Genomic DNA, 23,408 nt, shown 5'->3' with positions numbered 1-23,408 from the left:
CCACACGTGGTACATAGATACACACTCAGGCATGCAAATAAACATAAACTAAAAATTAAAAATGCCTTATTTTTAGAGCTGGGTGTGGTGGCACACACCTTGAATCTCAGCACTTGAGAGGCAGAGGCAAGTGATCTCTGTGAGATGGAGGCCAGCCTGGCCTACATAGTGAATTCCAGGCCAGCTCAGGCTTTAGGGAGATTGTGTCTCAAAAAAACCAAAAAGAAATTATTTATTTTTATTTATGTGTATAGTCGCGTTTGTCTATATGTGCACCACGTGCATGCAGTAGCTTCAGAGGCCAGAAGAGGGTGTTGGATCCCTGGAACAGGAGTTCCAGGGTTGGGAGCAACCCAATGTGGGTGGTAGGAACAGAACCGAAGTCCTCTACAAGAGCATGTGCTGCAAACCGTTGAGCTCTCCAGAACCCAAAGCTCAAACTTTCATTCCAGTGATCTTAGGATAAAACAATACTTTGATAAAGAATGCCATTTAATACACTCAGACATCATCCATACAAAGTTAGCGTTACTTACAAAAATTAGGACTGTAATATAAACTGGTATAACAAACAACAACAACACACCATACAGCAGGCCCAGTGAACCTCAACCATCCCCTGGAATCGGGTCAAGGTAGCTCAGCCTCATCCCCACACAGGTGGGCGTGAGGCAGAGGCAGTGGGGATGCCCTGGCATTAGAGCCAACCTATGAGACCAAATACCAGTGCTGGAGCTGGCCGGGGCTGATGGGTTAGGCAGATCTGGCCTCTTTGCTAAAACAAAGACTGTTAGCATCCCTGCAGTAATATCTCCTTGTTTGTCTCTGCCCCTAGACCATGCAAGGCCTCTCCTACAATGTTCAGGCCAGGAGCCTTAGGAGCAGGCTCATGAGTCCATGGAGGAATTCAGGGAGGGCTTGTAGGGCAGGGATGGGAGGAGAAAAAGGAAGAGGGATTATGGAGCATGGTGGGGACCTCAACCTGGACAGCTGCTCCCTCTGGACAACTGAGGGAACAGCTGTTTGACGAGGTCATAGTCACAGTGATGGCGGGGAGAAGGCACCTGCAGACGAAGGCACCTGCGAAGAAGGGTGATCACCCCTTTTGGGGTAGGGAGGGAAACAGAGCCTGGGACCTGAGCCTTGGAGAATCAGGTGTCCCCAGTGGGTCAGGAGCATGCAGGGCTGACAAAGTGTGTGTGTGTGTGTGTGCTGGGGGGTCCTCATCTCCCCTAGGAAACCCACCATTATTGCGTGTCTCACATGAAGCCAGCCTTACCTGGCAGAAGAGCACCTGGGGCCAGCACCCCATCTGTCCATTAGTCTCTGCAGACAGGTGGCCCGGGGCAGATACAATCTCTGCATGGTCCCGGAGGGTCAGGGGTCAGTGCAGCACTTGGTCCAGCTCGTACTTCTCACAGAAGCGACTGGTGAAGGGGAAGCAGGTGAGGTACTCGATCCAGGGCCAGTCGATGGGGTAGAAGTAGAGCCAGATCACCAAGGAAGCGAAGAGCCCGGCAAAGACCAGCAGCGACACCAGGATGAGCGCGCGCTTTCGGTACTTGTCACTGGTGCCGAAGGTGATGTAGGGCAGGAAGGCAAAGGCCAGCAGCATCCCGCTGAGGAAGCCGAAGATGTGGGCGATGTTGTCTATCCAGGGCAGGAGGCCACAGATGAAGAGGAAGAGCATGATGGCCGACAGGTTGAAGAAGGCCTTCCAGGGCCGCTCCAGCAGCTGCCAGCTTTGGAAGAGCTCCACAAAGAGGCAGGCGAGGAGACCAAACTGTGATCCGGCTGGGCCCACCTGGGATGGGGAAGGGAGAAGTGGTACCTTGCTCTTGGGTAGCAGGGGAAGCCCAGCCCTGGTGCCCTCCTCCCACGCAGGGGATGCATCAGGAGCCGTTGGGTCTGCTCTCTCCATCCTCGGAGCAAATACTGAAGATTGGGTGCAGGATGCATGTGCTTAGTATGAGCCAGACTGCTCCCAGTGGATAGCAGACAGTGAGGACAAAACAGAACACGCAAACAGACTCAGGTTGAAAGGGTCAAGACCGCCACTCCTGAAGGTCAAGATCAGACATGGGACTTCACTGAGCAAGAAGAGAGTAGGGATCCCAGTAACCCAAAGAGTAGCCCTGTTCCCTCCTGGCAGGAATTAAGGGATCAATCAATAAGCCCCCAGCTTAGCTGTCCATCTGCAGTTAAGCCTGACACAAGAGGGCCCTGTGCCCCTGCAGCAGATTCTGAGGTGGGGGTGGGGCAGGAAACAGTAGGGCTGGCCCTTCCCACATGTCACAAAGCTTCAGGCCTGAAAGGAGGGGCTTTGCCTCGCCCTCCTCGCCCTTGTCTCCCAAGTCCCTACCTCTGCCCGATAGGGGAGGAAGATGGCACTGGCCAAGTTGCCTGTGATACCGCTGAGGATGAAGATGATGGAGATGCGGTGCCAGCCAGCCAGCTTCTCCAGGTCCCGTAGGATGGTCATTTGGAAGACCACAGACACAAGGCAGTGCACCACACTGGGGGCGGGGACACAGCGTCAGCCCTGCCGTGTGCGCACGGCCACTAGCCGGGTACACCAAAGTGCGGTCGGGGCTGGCAGATTGAGCCAGGTGGGCCCTGGCCTGGAAGCCCTTTTTCTGGCATCTAGGTGGGAAGGCATCAGAGTCTGGGGAGGGGGTGGGGAGTGGTGAGGAGCCTCTTACCCAGCATGTAGGAAGAGAGACAGCCAGATCCTATAGAACTGGTCAGGAACTTCAGGATTGAGGAAGGGCAGCAGCCCGCACACCTTGTCTAAGCAGTGCACCTGGGGTGAGGGGCACAGGGTGGTCAGTGCTGCCCCAGGAGGCAGGCCGGCTGGGTTTGAGGCTCCGAAGTAGGAAGGACCATTTGAGCCATGGCCCCCCACAGTGCCCAGCTTCCTTTACCCAGGCAGATAGCCCTCCCTTGCCTACCTGGGAACAGAGTGTTGCCTCCTCATGGAAATAGCCATGCATGAACTCACAGTACTCCCGAGTGGTGATCTCACAGCTGGGGACAGGAAGGAGACAGGGCATTAGAGTTCTAAGGAGTCCCTACCACTTAAGGCTACAGCCCAGCAACTGGCCCCTGCAGGCAGGAAGGGGAGATCTCCATCCTGGAGCAAGCTCCTTTTCTCTGGGATCATACCCTGGGGTGATCAAGAACGGGGGACAAAAGACAGTTATGGAGCCCATCAGCTTGGGTGGTGGAAATGGAGGAACATCAGCCACGGGATGCTATAGCTTAGGAGGCAGATGGCACGCTGGCTCACCTGCCCTTGGTGCCAATGCAGCAGGGACGGCCCTTGATTTCACAGTCTATGTGTGGGAGGCCTGTGTAGTTGCTCTGGGCTTGCTCTGTACAGATCTAAAAGAAGGGGCATCGATGGGGTTCAGTGACAGGAAGCCAAACATTGCTGCCTTCCTAAGACTACCTGCCATGTGGGACACTCACATGCATCAATCACTCACCGGCCACTTGGTGATGTCATCAGGCCAGATATGGGCACCACTGGAGGCTGGCTCCTCACAGGTCCTGGAGGCAGTGGATGGATTGGACAAAATGAGGGTCTGGGGTACCTCAGTCTGCCACACTTACCCACTAGTGTCCCATCAGGGAGCCCTGGCAGCTGGGGGAGGGGGTCACTCTAGATCCACAGATGGCTCTAGGCTGTACCTGGGGTCCTGATGGCATACAGCCCCTGATGTCCGCCTCTGGCCCAGATCAGAATTGTCCATAGGGGGTCCAGTATCATTCTGCCACTTCACAAAAGTGGCCAAAGTCTCCTGGAGGGGTGAAGGTCGGGTCATACCAGGGCAATGCCACCCAGCTGGTGTAGGGACCATTCAGGACAAGGGCTATTCCCATTTCCTCAGGCATCTCCCAGATACCACCCACTGCAACTTCCTGAGCCTGGTTTTCACCTCTGGACCTGGGGAGGACCTGAGCTGGCCAAAGGCCTATAGGCTGGAGGGTAGATGAGGAGGAGGAGGGAGGGATTCGGTGTCACACTTCAAAGGGCCCTTCTCCCAGGCAGGGTAAATGGAGTGGGTGTGGATCTGTAGTGGGGTTGGCAGGGTCAGGGGGTTAGACCCACTGAACAGTCCTTCTTCTGAGTCTGGATGCAGCCGGAGTGGTCATTCTGGACACAGCAGCCTGACTCGCACTCCTGGTCCCGCTCCCGCCGCACCAGCTGCTCAATCTGTTGGTCTTTTCGGATGCAGGGTGAGAACTTGGCTCCCAGATGGATCAGGTCAATCTGGGATAGGGAAGAGGCTGCTGAGCCAGCATCCCAGACCCAGGAGGGGTAGGACACCCCATCCCCACAGTGAAGCCTCCTCTGATGAGGGGTTAAACAGGTGGACTGCCTGCCTGCTCAGCATGGACTGACAGGAAACGGGGTTCCCTGCTCAGATGGTGCCTCACCGAGCTGGGGCCGACCCAGAAGTTCTCCTGCTGGATGTATTTCACGCTCTCATACACACCTTTGTTCCTCAGCACCTGTCAAAGAGATAGTTCAAGGCTTCAGAGGTATAGGGGAAGGGAGAGGGTCTGGGTAGAGTTCCCAGGTCAGAGCCACCAGGAAAGACCAATCTATGTTAAGCCCCGAGCACCTCCAGCTTGGGCTTGTGATGGGAGATATTTGGTGCCCATTTGTGTTGAAGTCCCTTGGGGGAGGCTGGGACCCCCCCCTGGGGGGGGAGCCCGACTTACTAGCTGAGTGGTGACATGCTGAGCAAAGCCCACAGGTGCAATGCCATAGGTGCAGGTCACCAACAGGGTGATGATGATGTGCACAAAGGTCAGCCAGTAGGTGAAGTAGGGCCTGTGGGCAAAGGCCTCAGGTCAGCCTGGTAGAGCTCATGCGCAGCCCCCTAAGCTCTGTTCACCCCAGCTCTGCCGTTCCCACAGAAATTTTAAAAATTATTTATTTTTTTAATGTATGTGTTTTATTTATTTTTATTTATTTATTTTTTGTCTTTTTGAGACAGGGTTTCCCTGTAGCCCCAGCTGTCCTGGAACTCACTATGTAGACCAGGCTGGCCTTGAACTCACAGAGATCCGCCTGCCTCTGCCTCCCAAGTGTTGGGACTACAGGCGTGCACCACCATGCCTGGCTTAATTTATTTTTCTTTTATTTATGTATGTTATACATGCGTGCAATGCCCACAGAGGCCAGAAAAGAACATTGGATTCCCTGGACTAGAGTTATAGATGGCTGTTAGCCATCATGTGGGTGCTGGGAATCAAACCTGGGTCCTCTGCAAGAGCAGTCAGTGCTCTTAACCACTGAACCATTTCTCCAGCCATTTCTTTCCAACCATTTCTTTTTGAGACAGGATCTGCCTAAAGTCCCAGCTATAAATAAATATTATTAACACGTGTGTATGTGATATGTGTGTGGGAGAGCACATGCATGTGGAGGTCAGAAGACAACTTTGTGGAGTCGGTTCACTCCTTCCATCTTTACATGGATTCTAGGGACTGAACTTGGGTCACTATTTTCCCAGCAGCAGGCTCCAACTTCCGTGCCTCTGACCAGCCCGCATACCTTATGTTTTTGTCTTGGAGATGTGTTCCAGAGCCTGTATATGGTGGTGCTCTATGAAAGTGCTGTCTGCCACCCCGGTTAGGGATGCACTGAGGGGGGTGGGGAGGGAGCAAATGTCTGTGGGCTCTTTCTAGGCTGTCTGTTGCTGCCTGAGCTTGTCATCACATGCCCAACCTGCAGGAGGCGCTCTGGGAGGTTCTGACACCCAGCCAACTCAGTCTTTTGCCCCGGCCCGCTCACCGGTGGCTGTCGAAGCTCTCCAGCTGCCGCTGCACGGTACTGCTGATGCTGCGGCGGTAGCTGCGGTTCAGCCAGTTGCCCACCACACCCAGGCCGTAGTGTCGTTTCTTCCGGTCAAAGGCAAAGTGCTTCACCTTGGAGGCGATGCGCTTGCCACGCTGGGTCACGGGGACTGGGGCTCGGCCGTACTCTTTCCTGATGGTGACAGTGGCTCTCAGCCTGAGGACCCTGCCAGGGGCTCAGCAGGGGTGGAGACCTGGGTAAGGCAAGGGGCTGGAAACTGGAAAGACCTCACGCTATACTCACAGAGGGATATGCAACCCATCAGGGGTGACTGGGGAGGCGGAGTGCGGGACCCCTCGGAAGTAGCTGGCAGAGAGGGGGGGAGACTCAAATACATCATCAGGCATGGAGCTCATTTCTTCCTGGGGTGGGAGACATGAAAGACAGTGTAAGGAGGACACTGTCCCAAGTACTGTGCCTTGCACACCAATTGAAGACAAAACTGGGCAGTTCTCTTCAAGATGGAAGGGGAGCCACATGCCTGTCAACCCTGACAGTGGGTACCATCCCCAGTCCATGGCCCCATATACAGGAGCCTAGTCCGACAGCTAAATGCAGGGTACACCCTATTTGGCCTTTGGACCTTTCAGGGCTCCTGGCAGGACATAATCAAAGTGAAGTGCACCTCTCCCAGCTCCCAGGCCACCCCATCCAGTAAGCCCACACCCCATGCTTGCCTTACTAAAAAAGGAGGAGTCGAAGGTGTCTGCTCCATCAACCGCATCGTCCTCCAGGAAGCTAGGGTAGGCAAAGCTGCGCTTGACCACTCGGCACCGCTGCCCAGTGGCATCTAGAACAGAGCGCCCCTGGGAACAGGACAGAAGCTGACCATCAGTACCAGGGAAGACCCAGCATCCTAGGTCCGCAGCCCCACAGGAGTGAAGAGGCAGCACTGGAGGTGGGGTCCTGCCCAAAGGCATGGAGCATCTGAGGTGGCTGGGCTGAAGGAGTCGCTGAGAGCTGAAAGCCAGGATGGGGCCCCTGCTGCAGCGTGCCCCGCCCAGCCTCTCTTTCCATGGCTTGGGGTCAGCTCCTCCCTGCAACCTTCTGCCTGATTTGAGCAGCTGGTACCCCAATACTCAAGGCAAACACATTCCATACCCTTATTCTCAAGGCTTGGGTCACGCCCTCCCCTCTGCCTCTTGGCCCAGCACACCAGACCCTTGCCCATCTGTCACTTTTATCTCCTGCCACTCCTCAAACCGCTGCTCCCCCAAACCTTCTTCCTATTCCTGGTTTTGTGAAGACCAGTCCCTTGGCTGAGAATGCTATTCCCGCCTTTCCTCCCCTGGTGAATACTTCCTTGTTTTCCTGGGCTTACTCCCACCATCCCTGGCCATTAGCACCTTTCCTGAAATCACCACTCTGTGACACCCTCCTTAAAGAATGCAATCTCCCTCTAGGTGGAGACTGCTACTGTCTCCTCACTTAAGGGTTAATCCACTGGTGCAGGCCAGGGACCTGCCAGGGGACCACTCCTAGGAAAAAGGGTTCACCTTCTTAAGAGCATATGCTTTTCCTTCCCAGAATTCCCACCTCGTACTACAGACCCTACTAGTTGAGCCATCATGAGGTTCGGCTGGGTCTGTCCACCTTTCCTCAGAAGGTGTAACTATTCCTTCTCTTCTGTTTTTTTCTTTCAGGCAGAAGGCTCCAGTTCCTTCTCTTCCCCCATCCTCCTCTTCCCTTCCAGGCAGCTGAGTGATTCAGAGCTTGCCTGCCCTGGAGCTTTCCTTTTAAACTCTTAAGCACAGAGGACAGATTCTTAGGTGAGCTGTGAGACTGCCCGGTGGGGGAGGGGGCATACATCTTGCAGCAGGTGCCTTACCTTGAGGAGGGCAGCAGCTGCCTGAAAACTCATATGAGCCACAGACATCCTCTTGCGTCGGGGTAGATGGGAGTAGCCAGAGCGGACGCTGGTGAAGGATGTGAGGGACAGGACCCCTGGAGTCAGTGGTGGGTGGGTGGTATGGGGCCGGTCCACTTCATCCGGGTGGCGGAAGGCCCGACCCCGGGCCAGTGGGTCCACAATCTGCAAGGGACAGAGGGTAAGCAGGGCTGACCAGGCCCTGGAAAGTAGCCCAGCCAACCCCTCACCTCCTGGGAGCCTACCTTGGGCATCTTACAGGGTTTTGGAGACTCAGTGCCCTGGAAGGACGGCACCTCTTGGCTGGGCAGCTCCAGGTCTCTCTGACATGAGGCCTTAAGCCGGCCATAGCGGACGCTACAGTGGTGCAGACTGCGCCTCTGCCAGTTCTGTCGCTTGCCCTCCCAGTCACCGCTGACCCCGAACCACTGGGCCGTGCCCCTGTACAACGGACAGCGTGTGGATGGAAGCATGCTGACATGGACAGGAGCAAGTCAGGGGGATGTGCACCTGTGTGCACAGCGGAAGTACGGGGTACAGTGCATGTGTTTAGAGATGGCATGGGGGAGGACGACACATGTGTGCTGAGGAACGGTAAGTGGGGTAAGGGTGCGTGTGTGTGTTTGTGTGTGTGTGTGCGCGCACGTGTGTGTATGTGTGTGTGTAGGGGAGGTGGGGCAGGGTATGACAGCACATGCCTGTGGAGAAAGTGATAGTGCACATACAGGTACATAGGGGAGATGATGTATGGGTGGGGGTGCCGGTGTAGAGGAGGTGACGTGGGGTGAGAGTGCAGGTGTATAGGTAACACTGGATAGAGAATGACAGTGTATGTGGGTGGGGCAAGGTGAAAAGGGTGGTGGCATGTGTACCCTGTGTGGATGCTGTCCCCATGTGCCTTGGGGAGATGGAGGATCAGCCTTCCCTGGGCCCGCCAGCTGGAGCCCAGTGAGCAGGCTTAGTGTGAAGGCCACACCATGCACAGAACTTGGAAGGATCCTGGGAACCACTGCAGTGTGTTGTCCCCAGCTCCTTGAACCCTGTCCCCACATGGAGACTTTCTGTAAAGTACATACTCCTGGGCCTCAGTTTCCCCATTTCTGCCATCACATTAGATTCCTGCACTCCATCCTTGCAGAGAGCTGCTGTTCATAACTCTGTCTATGCCTTCTGGAAAGGGGACATAGGGCTAGGCCCCATGAAAGATCGGGTGCTCAGAACATGCAATCTGCTAGGGTGACCGTGCAGGGCAGGGTACTCACTTGCGGATGCTTTGGGACAGGGAAGCCTGCCGGCGGAATCCAGGGCGCTTCTCCGTGTCATCCTGCCCTCGTCCCCAGGGCTCTTGGAGGCTGACACTCTTCAGGTAGGCTGGGTTCTTGGGTCTCTGTGGGGAGGTAGGGAGGACGGGTGGTAAGTGTACAGCCCTGATCCCAGGCTGGCTCTTCTTCAGTCCTCCAGTGGGAAAGTCCTGGGAAAAAACATAGCTCCTCCACCACCCGGGAGGTTCTGTGTCCTCACTCCCTTTTGAGCGCTATGAATTGAACTTAGGGACTCATACAAACTAGGCAAGCACTCCACAATAGGCAAGCACTCCACCATAGGCAAGCACTCCACCATAGGCAAGCACTCTACCCCTGAGTGGCACCCTACTGTCCAACCCTTCAATCTGAACTTAACAGTTTTGAATGTTTTCCAGTGACATCTAGGGATGCAGCTCAGTTGGTAGTTTGTCAACATGCACAAAGTCAGGGGTTCGATTCCCAGTACCATATAGCTGTGGTGTACTGGTGCACACATGTAATCCCAGCACTTGGTAAGTGGAAGCAGGAGAGTCAGAAGTTCAAGGTAATCCCTGGTTATGTAGCAAGTTCAAGGCCAGTCAGGGATACCTAAGACTCTGTCTGAACAAAACAAACAAGGGCCTGGAGAGATGGCTCAGTGGTTAAGAGCACTGGCTGCTCTTGCACTGGACCTGGGTTCGATTCCCAGCCCCCACATGGCAGCTATGAATCGTCCTTAACTCCAGGTCCAGGGGACCAGACACCCTCTTCTTGCCTCCTTGGGCCTTGCATGACATGAGTGCACATATGTACACGCAAGCAACACACTATACACATAAAATAAGAATTAAAAATTTTTTGAAATATGCCGGGCATGGTGGCGCAAGCCTTTAATCCCAGCACTCGGGAGGCAGAGGCAGGCGGATCTCTGTGAGTTCAAGGCCAGCCTGGTCTACATAGTGAGTTCCAGGACAGCTGGGGCTACAGGGAGACCCTGTCTCAGACAAAAAAAAAATTTTTTTTAATATTATTTTTCTTTTTTATGTGTATGAGTGTATTGCCTGCATGTACGTAAGTGCACCTACGTAGTACAGTGTCCATGGAGGTCAGAAGAGGGCAATGGATCCCCCTAGAACTCGAGTTACAGATGGTTGTTAGCCACCATGTGGGTGTTGGGAACCAAACTTGGGTCCTCTGCAAGAGCAGTCAGTGCTCTTAACCACTGAGCGATCTCTCCAGCCCCAACTCTAGTACACCCTCCCTACCTCAGCCCAGGATGGTCTTTGTCTGCTTTCACATGTTCTACAGAGCTCTTGGGGTGAGTGGACGTCACCAACATAGCCCCCTTTATGTCCTAGGCTGTGTGGGAAGCCCACAACATTGGGGCCTGCTCTCAATAAGCTCTTTATTGGACAGGAGTCCAAACACACAGAAACACTGACCCATTTCCCTGTCTCTGTGGGAGCCAAGGCAGTGGTTCCGGGGCTGTGGAACCCTGTCCTATGCTCACTCAGGCCACCACAGACAGCCCACATCCCTCAGAAGCACAGAGGGTCTGGGCCAGGGAGCTTAGATGTAAATAGCCAGCGCTGGGCTTGCCAATGAGCACTGCCTTGGGACCAGCTTCCTTGTTCCTTGGCCACCAGTGGCCAGAGCTCCCAAGTGTGAGTTCAAGGCCTCACTGCCTACAGTGATCCATGAGGAAAGGGTATGTTTAGAAAATGAAACCATCTAGAAGGTGCTGTGGGCACATCTGTTGCCTGTGGCCGGGGCAGTGAGTCCTGTCCGCTCACCTCAGGTAGCATGCTGTCCTGCTCATCGGGGGCCTGAGTGTCGGGTGGTGGGATATTGATGGAAAGATTAGGCGGCTTCCGACTCTGCAGGCGGCTCCTGGACACAGAGGAGAGGCTGCTGCCATTTCTATCAGCCGAGGCCATGGTGGGGAGTGCTGGAAGGGAGACAGAGGGCAGTGTGAGTATATGGAGAGGCAGTAGGACTGGCGGTATGAGGACCCGGGTACCAGGGCAGGCAGGCAGCTCAGGACCAGCACCCATCTGCCTCATGTTGCAGCAGACCCAGCGGTGGAAACGAGCCAGACCACCCCTGGGCTGGGAGAGGATCTCAAGGTTTATTTCTGTCCTTCATTTGCATTCCAGAGGAGGAGGGGTAGGGCGGCCTAGATTTCCACCTTATTCTAACTCTCCTGCCAGTTCTTCCCGCCAGAACCAAACCAAACCAGGAGAGGAGGATGAAGAAGGGGGCAGGGTATGGTAAGGCAGGCCAGGAGGTCAGAGTGGATTCCATGGACCAAGGGCCCTTCCTTTGTCTCTGGGGCAGGCCTCAAAGCACAGGGAGAAGGCTCCAGGAAGCCCAGTACACTGAGTGGCACCAGCTGTGGGGCTCCAGGGGTCAACTGTGCAGGGCAGGTGCTTGTCAGGGGAGTGGTCCTTGAGTTATGTGCCAGATGTGGTGGCTCAGCCTCGTTCCCGTGGCTGCCCAGTTCCTTCTCAGAGGTAACAGAAAGCTGGGTAGAGTGGCACACACTGTAATCCCAGCTACCTGGGAGGCTGTGGGCGGGGGGATCATTTGGGTGCAGGAGTTCAAGGCCAGCCTAGGCCATATACTAAGTTTCCATGTGGTGGTGCAAGCCTGTAATCTCTGTACTTGGGAGACTGAGACGAGAGGATTATGAGGACAGCCTGGACTATAGGGAAGCCCAAGCTTTAAAAACCAAGATCTGAAAAAAGGCAACTGAAACTGCCTGATACGTCTTTTTTCTTTCTTTCTTCCTTTTTTTTTTTTTTGGTCTTTTTGAGACAGGGTCTCCCTGTAGCCCCAGCTGACCTGGAACTCACTATGCAGACCAGGCTGGCCTCGAACTCACAGAGATCTGCCTGCCTCTGCCTCCCGAGTGCTGGGATTAAAGACGTGCGCCACCACGCCTGGCCTTCTTTCTTCCTTTTTAAAAATTTATTTTTTATGTTTTGCTTGCATGTACGTGAACCTGTGTTGTGCCCGAGGAGGTCAGAAAAGGGTGTCGGATCCCTTGCAACCAGAATTACAGATGGTTGTTAGAAGCCATGTAGGTGCTGGGAACCAAATCCAGGTCCTCAGGAAGAGCAGTCAGTGCTCTTACCACTGAACAGTCTCTCTAGCTCCAGACAAAATATTTTAACAATACAGGTGATTTCTGCTCACTAAAGACTGAGAGCTGCAAAGCAAAAAGCAAGCTCTGGATCACCCTCAGGGCAGCCTCTCTGCTCCTGGAACAGCAGAGGTTCTTCCAAATGTTCCCACACTCACACCTCCAATCTGGCATGGACGTCTTTCCCCAGGACACACACAGAACAACTTTACCTTCTTTAAACAAAGCAAAGATTTCACTGAGTGGAACGTACCAAGACTGACTTCATTCCTGATGGATGGTTACGCAGGATGTTTTGTCTAGTGTTGCAACAAGCACAGTTGCTCATATAGAGTGGGTGTGTTTGAGTACTAAAGACAAAGTTCTAGAAGGAGGATGGCTAGGGTAAGGGGCAAGGACATTAAGAATTTCAGTGGATCTCTACGGACAGGGCCATAAAGACAACATGGTTGTTTACTCTGTTAGGGAGCTTTTCCCTGCTTGGGCCACTGACCCCATTCTCTGGTGACAACCCCCCCCCAACCCAAGACACCCACTGCCTGTTCCTACAGCTCCAGGAGGCTCAGCCAGGAAAAGTGCTGATGGGTAGGGCCATCTGACCCCATTCTCTGGTGACACCCCTGCCCAACCCAAGACACCCACTGCCTGTTCCTACAGCTCCAGGAGGCTCAGCCAGGAAAAGTACCGATGTGACAGCTGTCACATGTAGCCCTAACTTTTACTTCTCTACATCTCTACCTTGTCTCCAGTTACCCGAGCTCTCGCCTGAAGGACCTCATCAGCCTTCCAACCCCGCCACCTGCTGCCCCGTGAACCCTTCCCCCAACCTGATCATTCTTCTTGGAAGCACAAATAATGCCTGCCTCTCTCTACTCAGTTTTCGAGACTTCCTGTTTTTACTTCAAGCCCAGACTCCTCATCAGGGTTTCTAGTTCCTGTGTGGCAACCCCTCTGTTTATTCTCTTGTTTTGCCCAGACTCTGCCACTCTGGCCTCTCATCTGGAGATGGGCAGCCCCAGCTTGACCCACATGTGGCCTGATGGCCATCATGAGAGCCCTGGATCACTGTCACCCAAGTCCTCACCTATATGGCAGGAAGAATAATGCACACGCTTTAGAGGCGCTAGAGGATGGACAGGCAAACACACAGACAACGCTCACAGCTCCCCAGAAGCGCTATTCACCAGAGCTTAAAAGGTGGCAACTTCCAAATGTCCATCGATGGAAGGAGGGATAAAGAAAATGGCAGATCCATACTACATTCTCACCTCTTATTACGGCAGCCACAAAAAGGGATGAGGCTCTGACCCAGGCTGCAGCCTTGAGAACATCATTTAAGTGAAAGATGTCACTCAGAAAAGATCACCTGTGTTGGGCATGATGGTGCACACTTGCAATCCCAGCACTCGGGAGGCACAGGCAGGGGCACTGAGAGTTGGAGGCCAAGGCTGGTGAGATGACTTGGAGGGTAAAATTGCTTGTCACCAAGTCTGACAACTGCAGTTTGTTCTCCGCTACCCCACATGGTGGAAGAAGAGAACTGATTTCTGAAAGTTGTCCTCTGACTTCCAGATGCACATTGTAGCACAAGTGCACGTACACACACACACACACACACACACACACACACACGCACACATGTTTGGGCACGAGAGATGGCTCAGTGGACTGGCTGCTCTTGCAAAGGACCTGGGTTTTGTTCCCAGCACCCATATGGAGGCTCACAACCACCTGTAACTCCAGTTCCAGGGGATCAGATACCCTCTTCTTGCCTCTGTGGGCACTGCATGCTTGTAGTGCACTTATATACATTCAGGTAAAGTACTCATACACATAAAATAAAAATTAATAAATTAGTAAAAAATTTTAAAATGTGAAAAAAATATTAAAAGTTATGAGAAGGGCATGGTGGCACATGCCTTTAATCCCAGCACTTGGGAGGCAGAGGCAAGTGAATCTCTGTGAGCTTGTGGCCAGCCTGGTCTACAAAGCAAGTTCTAGGTTAACTGGGGCTACAGGGAGATCCTCTCTCAAAGAAAAAAGCCCCCCAAATTATGAGAGTTCAGTCTGGGATACACAAAGAAGTCAAGGCTAGTCAAGTATGAAATTCTGTCTCAAAAAAAAAAAAAGAGCTGGGTATGGTGGCACACACCTTTAATCCCAGCACTTGGGAGGCAGAGGCAGGCGGATCTCTGTGAGTTCAAGGCCAGCCTGGTCTACATAGTGAGTTCCAGGCCAGCTGGGGCTACAGGGAGACCCTGTCTCAAAAAGACAAAAAAAAGAAAAGTCAGGCATGGTGCTGCATTTTGATCTCAACATCTGGGAGGATTGCTGTGAGTTCAAGGCTAGCCAGAGCTACGTAACAATTTTCTGTCTGACAAAAACAACAGAAAAAGAAGGCCAAATGAGAAGCTAGAGGTATGCTTCAGAGGTCAGAGCACTGGTCTAGCAGGTGTGAGGCCCTGGGTTTCACCCCCAGCTTCACCTAAAAACAAACACAGAAGCCTCAAGCAGCTGCTCCACAGACGTTGGGCCTCTGACTGCTCAGGTCACTGATCCCTGACCATCGTAGGGCAGAAGGGACCCTCTAATCCTCACCTGCAGCTCGGATGCCACTTCCTCAGAGGGGCCTTCCCTGGCTATCTGTATAGCCCCTGGCCCCTGTTCTGGGCAGGCGATTGTCTCTGTGGCTGTCTGAGTGGATCATCTCCAGAGCCAAATAAACAAGTGAGGTAGCGGTGCTTGCGGCTACCCACCGGCCACCAGCTTCCTGCCTTCAGATGCGGACTCGGGTTGGGATTCTTGGGGCTTATCGGAAGGTTAGAGTCTAGACCATGTTCCAGTCCTCTCCTTGCTCTGTATGGATGGCTCCTGGGGTCAAGATGGATAGATGGCTCTGGGTCAACAAGGACAGCTGCCCAGCACTGTCAACTTGTGAGAACAGAAGGGCAGGTTAGAGGGGTCATCTTCCTGACCTTAGTTTCCCCATCCATAAAATGGGTCTTGTTCTACTTGTCTCCCAGAGGAGGGGGCTCTGGTCTAGGGCTTGACTGGAGCCAGGCACGCAGTTAAGATTGCCCGTATTCTGTTTCCAATATTACTTTACACTTAAAAAAATTTTAACTTTTTGAGATAAGGTCTCATGTCGTCCAAGCTGGCCTTGAGCTTGTGATTATACCTGAGGATGCCCTTGAACCACTGATCCTCTGCTCCCCTTCCCAAGTGCTGGGATTACAGGCATATGCCACTATCACTACCCCCAGCTCACTATTACATTAATAGCAATATTCAATTTACAAGTCCTGGAATTATTGGCTTTAATTTTTTTTTTTTTTTGTCTTTTTGAGACATGGGCTCCCTGTAGCTGACCTGGAACTCACTACGTAGACCAGGCTGGACTTGAACCTACAGAGATCCAACTGCTTCTGCCTCCTAAATTCTGGGATTAAAGTGTGCGCCACTATGCCCAGCTTAAAAGTCTTTTTAAAGTTTTTGATATTATTGTGTGTGCATATGCACATGGCAGAGGGCAGCTCTCAGGAGTTGGTTCTCTGCTTCCATTGTGGGTTCCAGAGATTGAATTTAGGTCCTTAGGCTTGGGTAGTGTTTTGCTAACTGCGCCATCGCCCCAGCCCTAGTTTCTGATTAAGATTTACTCTCTGGGCCTGGGGAGATGGCACAGTCCTAAAAGTGCTTGCCATGAAGGCCTGGGTTTGATCCTCAGTATCCATGTTAAAAAAAAGAAAAAAGCGGGGATGGTGGCACAGGCTTATAATCCCAGCTGTGGGGCAATGGAGACAGAAGAGATCCATGGGGCTGAATGGCCAGTCAGCTGACTTAGTTAAGTTCCAGGCCAGTGAGAGACTGGAGAGATGACTCAGTAGTTAAGAGCATTGGCTACTCTTGCAGAGTACCTGGGTTCAGTTCCCAGTACCCACACGGTGGCTTACAACTACCTGCAACTCTGGTTTCAGGGACTGAAGACCTTTTCTGGCCTCTGTGGGCACTGCACATACAGTACACTTACATACATGCAGGCAAAAGACTCATACACATAAAAAGTTGTCAGAATTTTTTAAAAAAGTGGATGGTGCGTGCGCGCGCACACACACACACACACACACACACACACACACACCAAAAAAGTAAAAAATGAACAGAATCTGGCTGGGGCTGGGAGAAATGTCTCAGTGGACAGCATGCTTGTGGTCTAAGTGTGAGGACCTGAGTTCATATCCCTAGAAGCCATGTGAAACTGGGCAGCGCAGCACACATCTATAACTGCAGCATTCCTACAGGGAGCTGAGAGACGGACAGGAGATGCTTCAGGAGCTCATGGGAAAGGAATATGCTGTGCAGAGACCCTGACTCAAACAACGTGGAAGGGAATGGCTGACAACCAAGGCTGTCTTCTGACCTCCACATGCTGCTGCATGGTGTGATGCCCACACGAGGCTGTAGCTGGGTGGTACAGTGCCTCCCTGACATGTAAGAAGCCTTGGGTTCAATTCTCAGTACCACAAACATGAAAGATTCACTTTCCATTAGTCAACCTGATTTTCAGGACAGCGCTGAAGCGATCGGACTGGGCTCTGTTGTTTTTAATGATATACTTGAGGAGAAATCCGCACAACATAAAATGAACCATTTTAAGGAGAACAACTCTACTCCATCGTGTTTCTACCTTTTAGGGAGTCCTGAACAGGGCGTATGTTGTAAAAAAGGCAGCGCACAGCAGGCACTCCCAGGAGCCGCTGTAAAGTGTCACAGCGACTGGACAAAAGTACCATGTATGCCAGGCCCAGCTCAGACCTGTATACGCATCCTCTGTCTTCAAAACATTCTCTGAAAGAGACTTCCTGTTTGTAGATGGGTAATGGAAGTTCAGAGAGGTTGAGTGACTTGCCCAAGCTCACACAGCAAAGGGTGTAGCTCAGACTCAAGACGTCTGATGCTAGGTGTGATGCCCCCTCTAGAGACAGGTATCCTCTTTTCCTAAAGTTGGGGTATACTGGGGGCGAGAAGACACTTTTGATGGAGCTGTGGAGTCACCCACAGAAAGAGCCATGGTCTAGCATTTCAGTGCTTCTCAAAGTGTGACTGAGAGGCTTAGACTGCCCAGAGGTGCTGACATGGGGTGAACTGGAAGCAGAGGACTGGTATAGGCCCCTCTTTGATCCCACCTACTGGGCCCTTCTATGCTTAGCATACTGGATTGAGGCCTGTGGAGGCTAAAGCCCCCCAGGACAGGTGCAGGGGGGCTTTGGAGAGCAGCTGAGGCAGAGCTGGCTCAGGGCACTGCTGCTTAAGGCGGGAACAACAATCTCAGTTTGGCTCCATCACCCCAAGGAGCCAGGAGTCCTGGTCCCACCCCTCTGAGATCACAGGCAGAAGACCCATGGGGTTGGGCTGGCGGGCTCTGAGCAGCCCTGGCAGTCCCTTGGATACAGCTCCAGGGCAACAGCCTCACCTGGGGCCTCTATGCTAAGCCTCCTTGGTTTGGCCTCATCTGGGACCAGAGTTCAGGGAGAGGTTATTGGGAGGACATTGCCCTGGGAAACTGGTACGGAGGGGAGGGGCAGGCAGCAAGAGGTGGTGGGGGGTGGCCACCAGGCAGGCAAGCTCAATATCTATGTGGCTGCACCCCACTAATAGGAAGACCCTTCTGGAACTCTAAGCTGAAGGCACCTCCCATGAGTCATGGCTGTAGGCCTCCCCCACCCCCATTCTGCCAGCACAGAATCCCCCTGCATCTCCCCAAGCTCCCACCTCCAGTATCTGAGGTCCTGAACCTGCCATGAATCTCCACCTTGCCTGCCTGGCTAATGCCTACTGCTCCTTTAAGGAATGTCACTTCCAGGAAGCCTGCCTTGTCACCACCAGACACAAACCAAGCACTTTCTCCCCTGGTCTCACAGCCTCCTGCAGATCTGCCTGATGAGAGCTCCCTACCCTCCTCTGGGTGACAGACAGCAGGTCCCACACCCAGCTGGTCTCCATGAAGCCCTAACCGAGTGAGTCTGGTGAAGGTAGGAGTATGTATGGCTAGGCATGGTCAGTCCGGATGGATGCTGGATCTGGAAGGCTCCCAAGGGCTCCCCACCTTTTCCTGACCCATTGCAGGGCTTGGGAGAAGGTGGCTGGGTGCTGACTGAGGATGAGGCCTAGCAGAGCCCCCCCCCGCCCAGATACCTGGTCCATCATAAGCACTCTTCTCCCTTCTCAGGAGTTGCTGACTGTATCCCAAGGCCAGTCCAGCTGGGAACCCCAACACATGCCCAGGAGACCCCTGTGCCGCCATCTCTGCCAATCTCTGGATGAAGAGGAAGGCATGACTCATGAGCGTAAGACAAGGAAAAGTGACCAGCTCTAGGACAATCTCAGGGGTCCAAAGAAAGCAGTCTGATGGTAGAGGGGTGAGGAGCCCCATGCCTCCTTAAGACAGCACAGAGCACCGGGCAATAGTCCATAAGCAGCCACACCCGTGTGCCTCAGTTAACTTTCTGTTAACTGGTGGTTAGACAGGTGATTGCTCAGATCTGACTTCAGGAAGCCCAGACACTTTCTCCTAGGCCTTCCCCTGACCTCCTGTCCCAACCTGTGCGGGAGTGGGTGGGCTAAAAGCTCAACACTTTTCAGGGCTCAGTGATGGGCAGCTGCCTGGGGCAGTGGCAGGGACCATCAGATCCACTCTGGACTCCTGGGTGACCCATGTCCATCACAGACAGCAGAGACCAGACAGAAAAAGTACGGGAGCTGCCCTGACTGCCACTTATCTCCCGCCCCCAGAAGCAAAGTGCTTGCTCACTTCAGAGGAAATTGTGACATCCTGGGAGCAGGCTTCCTCCTGCTCACAGCTGCATGTGCTGAGGTCTCTAAGACCTCAGGCCTACTTCCCAGCTGGCCCATGGGCAGAGGTGGAAAGTGCCAGGGCTGCCACTGCCATCTGTCTGAGTTGGATCCTCACCTAACCTTGTGGGAGAAGTCACCCTAAAAAAGTCTTCAGCCAGATCTCCAGAGGTGGCTCTGGGGTCAAGGGACCAGGGCTGAGGGTGGGTTACTCCATGTCCTCCTCTTCATGGTGGTGTCTGGCAAGACAGGGTGCGCCATGGAGAGGGAGAACCCCTGAGGCACCCCTGGGAGAGGCCTCTTTGTCCTCCATGCCTGGGGCAGCATGCCCTGCAGAGAGCTTCAGATAGCACTGCCTGGCCAGGGGTGGCCCAGATCAGGCTCAAAGAAATGCAGACTCAGAAAGCACTGCCTCGGTAGCCCAGATAATCTGGTTTCCTCACAAAGGGTAGGGCCGGCCACTCCCAAACAAGACAGGTTCAGTCCAAGCAGACAAGGCAAGGTCACCTCAGGGAGCTCCCTGAAGCACTACTAGGCAGGTGCCCCTCCTCTGCCATGCTTGAGCCCAAGCTCTACCCGGTGCCAGTGCCTGGCCACCGTCCCCTCTCAGTCTGCCCCAGGAGAGGTTCCACCTGAATCTACAAGTCTGACCTGAGTCTCCTCCCCGATCTCTCTTCACTTGCCCATCACCAATGTACCCTGGCAGTAGGATTTTGGAAGCTCAGCATTCTATACTAATGGAGGGTGGATCCAGTACTCAAGCTCTTCCGATGTGAGGAGCCAGATGCAAGAACCAAGGCCACATATGTCCAGAAATGGGGACAGAATAGAGGGAGGGGTCCTTGGACAAGAAGGGAGCTGCCCTCTCCTCTCCAGAGGAAGGAGGGGTATTATTCACTGCTGGATATTACCAGAGGGGAGGGGCACAAGTCACCTGAAAGAGGAAGTGAGGAAACCACACCTGGTCCAGTTTTAGCCCTGGAGCTGTGGGCAGGACCCCCAGCATCCAGACAGTGGGCAGAGGAGGAGGAGGAGGAGGAGGAGGCAGGACCCCCAGCATCCAGACAGCAGGCAGAGGAGGAGGAGGAGGAGGAGGAGACAGGACCCCCAGCATCCAGACAGCAGGCAGAGGAGGAGGAGGAGACAGGACCCCCAGCATCCAGGAGGCAGGACCCCCAGCATCCAGACAGCAGGCAGAGGAGGAGGAGGAGGAGGAGGAGACAGGACCCCCAGCATCCAGACAGCAGGCAGAGGAGGAGGAGGAGACAGGACCCCCAGCATCCAGACAGCAGGCAGAGGAGGAGGAGGAGGCAGGACCCCCAGCATCCAGACAGCAGGCAGAGGAGGAGGAGGAGGCAGGACCCCCAGCATCCAGACAGTGGGCAGAGGAGGAGGAGGAGGCAGCGGCGGATGGCCCATGCGTGAGGCCCGGCTGAATCACAGGATGATGACAGTGTGGGTTGGGGGAGCAAGGAAGCGGCTTCCTGGCCACAGAAACTGAAACTGCATCCTCCCTCCCATGGCCCTGCTGGGAACCTCTGCATTTTCAAAGGAAGTGGGGCCCTCAGCCGTTGCAGATCCCCAGCAAAACTGCACTGCTGCTGACCTCCGAACGTTCTCCAGCATGGATGGGTAGTCCATGAAAAGGCTGCCATTTAAGGTGCCCCCATATCAGTCCCACAGAACCAGTGACTCGCTGCTGAGCGCCTCCTGACCCTCACGAGAGATTTGTAAGGATGGGGCCCAGGGCAGGGACGTCAAAAGGACCCAAGATCTGAGGACAGGGTCTAGGAAGGGTCATGAGAGACAGAAAAGGGGGTCGGAAAGCAATAAGTATGGCCTGATGGGAGGCTAGGAGGATCACGAACAAGTCAGGAGAAAGAGAAGCCTCTTCCCAGCATGCTTTTCCTCGGAGGTGTGGAGTGGGCGGTGAGGACACAAACTCAGTGGACTCTACTGTACTAGCACGTAAGCTGCGCGTAGTGGCCACCCACCAAAAACACAAAAAAACAAAACCAAACGGCTTGTGGGTTCGCACTCTCAACACATCCCACAGACAGAAGGTCTCTCCCCACTGAACCCCTATTTCTTTCTCTCTTTCAGTTCCCGGAGCTTGTGCCAAACTCATTGCACAAGGTAAGAACTGGAGGGGCAGGTTCCAGCGCTTGGCAACCTGCTGACATCTTTGGGGTTTTTCCCCCCAAGACCCCAGGATCTGCGTTCCGCTGACCCAATTAGAGCAGCTTGGGTTTCATAGCCCACCACAAACACGGGAAGCAGGCACTGGGCACCAAGAACAGCTAACGGTAGGATGTAAATGTGAGAGTATGGGTGCCCCATTCTTAGGGGCAGCCCTCTACCCTATCCACCTGGACTTTCTGTGGTCCACTCGCCACTGGGCTGGCAGGCAGAGATATGAATACTTTCCTTTTCTGCTGGAGTCCCTAGTCCAGGATGTGGGTTGAGATGGGGGTGCTCAAGCTCTGTATCCCCAAAGCTCAACATACAGGGCTGGGATGTAGGTCAGTGGTAGAGGGCTTGCTCAGCATACACATGGCCTTGGGCTCCAACCCAGCACAGCAAAATAAAACAAAAGGCAAGTTGCTGTTGACATACAGGGAAGTGGGGGTAGCCAAGTGTTCCCAGCAGGGTACCCTTCCTGAGGCCCCTCTGGAAATTTCTACTCACGCAGCTGGCAGAGGCAGGCCCCCTGGACAGCAAGAGTTCTGGTGTCTTGGGCAGAACCTGGGAGTCCTCTCATACCCTAGGCTTGCTCAGAGAGCAGCAGGCTGGGGTGCTGACTGTGGAAAGAGGGCAAAGGGGTGGTTGGGTTCAGGGATGCTGGTTCAGCAGTTTGGTCTCCTGAGAACACAGTATATTCTACCCAACTTCTGCTGCCCCTTACATCAGAACATGGGGGCATCCACAGAGGGCACGCACACACAGAGGCATGGGAATGTGCATACACACACACACAGACACACACACACACACACACACAGATGCCACAGTCATACGGGCTGGCTCTAGTAAGGAAGCCTCTTAGGAACATGGGTTACTGGGAGTTGGGTTTTCACTGGTTTTTGGAACCAGTTGTGGTCTAGTACATGCCCAGTAGGTGGAGCAGGATGGGGTGCCACTTGGGGGGAAGGGTAGAGCAGGGGAGGTATGCTTTACTTCCACTGATAAAGTGGCTCCGTGTCATGCCAAGGTGTGACCCCCGCCCCCGACAGCTGGGATTCTGTCTAATGCCTGTAAGTCCACAGCCCACCCAGTTTTCAGCTGCCTCCTTGAGGGTGTGGCTACAGATATGGAAACTGCCTGACTAGGGGAGACAGGGTCACAGCACCAGCTGTGCAAGTTTAGGCAAGTCACTTAATATCTCTGAGCTTTGTTTTTGTTTATACAGAAGATGTTAAGTAGCCTCCCGATAGTCTGAGACCCTGGGTGTCTCTGTTACAAATAATGTGTCATTCAGCATGCTCAGCTGAGAGACAAAGTCTCACCCTATCCTCCTGAAGTAAGTACCTTGCCCAGTGTCAGTCAGAAGCAGGTGATGGCAGGGCCAGGTGTGAATACTCAAAGCTCTAAAGAGTTGCAGGCCACCCTGTCATTGCCCTTGACACACTCAGGACTGGGCGCTGGGCAGTCTCTGTCTGAGGCTCAGATCTGCTTCTGACTGCATGGAGCCCCTCAGCGGGGAAGGAACATGCCAGGCAAACACTTTGCAGCTTGTAAACAGTCATTAAGAAGCTAATAAACCTGATTTCCCAGAACTCTGCCCTGGGGCACCCCATTTCCCCCAGGAAGAGGCTGGCCCCAGCCCCAGTGGGCGCCAGGGCTTCAAGACACTTGGACAAGGGCCCATCCAAGCTTTGCCCCTAGCAGGTGAGCCTTCAAGGCCACCTACCCACCGCCTTCTATCTTGCTTTGGGGCAGGGCAGAACTCCTGTGTTAAGGAGTGAGGGCTGGGGGACAGTGGTAGGGCTCACACACGGCCTGGTCACCACGTCAGTGTTTCCTCTGCTATGAGACGGGGTGACGCCCACCACAGAGCAACCAGCAGAAACGGCAGATGCTGAATGTGCGGTGCCTGGTATACAACCAGTGGCCAACTGCTGGCGTTTTTTCTTCTCCCCCATGGCTGAGCTTTGCCACCATGGTTGAGATGGCCTATGTATCTCAGCCAAGAACCCAGAAGTGGCAGGGCTCTCCTGACAGGCAGGGAAACAAGGTTAAGTCACTGGTTCAAGGTCCCACAGTCAGGAAGTGGTGGGGCTGCAGCCTACTGGGACTCGGGAGGCCAAGAGGCAAAAGGCCACACCTGGGGTGGCAGCTCCAAGAAGTCTGAGTACAAAGACCTTTGAGACCTTTGGTTCATGAACACCCCCC

The 23,408-nt window shown here is 53.8% G+C and overlaps 1 protein-coding gene across 2 annotated transcripts in view; it reads right to left on the bottom strand.

Annotated features, from left to right (window-relative positions):
• Nucleotides 1-474: 474 nt before the first annotated feature.
• Rhbdf2 (rhomboid 5 homolog 2) overlaps nt 475-23,408 on the bottom strand; it is a 26,685-nt gene continuing 3,751 nt past the window's right edge. Inside the window, exons 2-18 of one of the 2 annotated variants that reach the window (XM_008831338.3) lie at nt 10,816-10,970; nt 9,002-9,126; nt 7,985-8,180; nt 7,701-7,904; nt 6,550-6,678; nt 6,116-6,234; nt 5,810-6,004; nt 4,732-4,843; nt 4,444-4,518; nt 4,115-4,276; nt 3,694-3,803; nt 3,489-3,552; nt 3,290-3,384; nt 2,952-3,027; nt 2,703-2,803; nt 2,363-2,516; nt 475-1,804 (exon numbers count right to left, since the gene is read on the bottom strand). In XM_008831338.3, coding sequence (XP_008829560.1) covers nt 1,385-1,804; nt 2,363-2,516; nt 2,703-2,803; nt 2,952-3,027; nt 3,290-3,384; nt 3,489-3,552; nt 3,694-3,803; nt 4,115-4,276; nt 4,444-4,518; nt 4,732-4,843; nt 5,810-6,004; nt 6,116-6,234; nt 6,550-6,678; nt 7,701-7,904; nt 7,985-8,180; nt 9,002-9,126; nt 10,816-10,959 — 2,481 coding nt within the window. In that variant the 5' untranslated portion in view covers nt 10,960-10,970 and the 3' untranslated portion in view covers nt 475-1,384. The other variant, XM_029562668.1, reaches the window with a different exon arrangement.

This window comes from Nannospalax galili, unplaced genomic scaffold (assembly GCF_000622305.1).
Source record: "Nannospalax galili isolate Female #2095 unplaced genomic scaffold, S.galili_v1.0 scaffold634, whole genome shotgun sequence".
Taxonomy (NCBI): domain Eukaryota; kingdom Metazoa; phylum Chordata; class Mammalia; order Rodentia; family Spalacidae; genus Nannospalax; species Nannospalax galili.
Note: the sequence above shows the minus strand (reverse complement) of the source record. Positions and strands in the feature narration are given on the sequence as shown.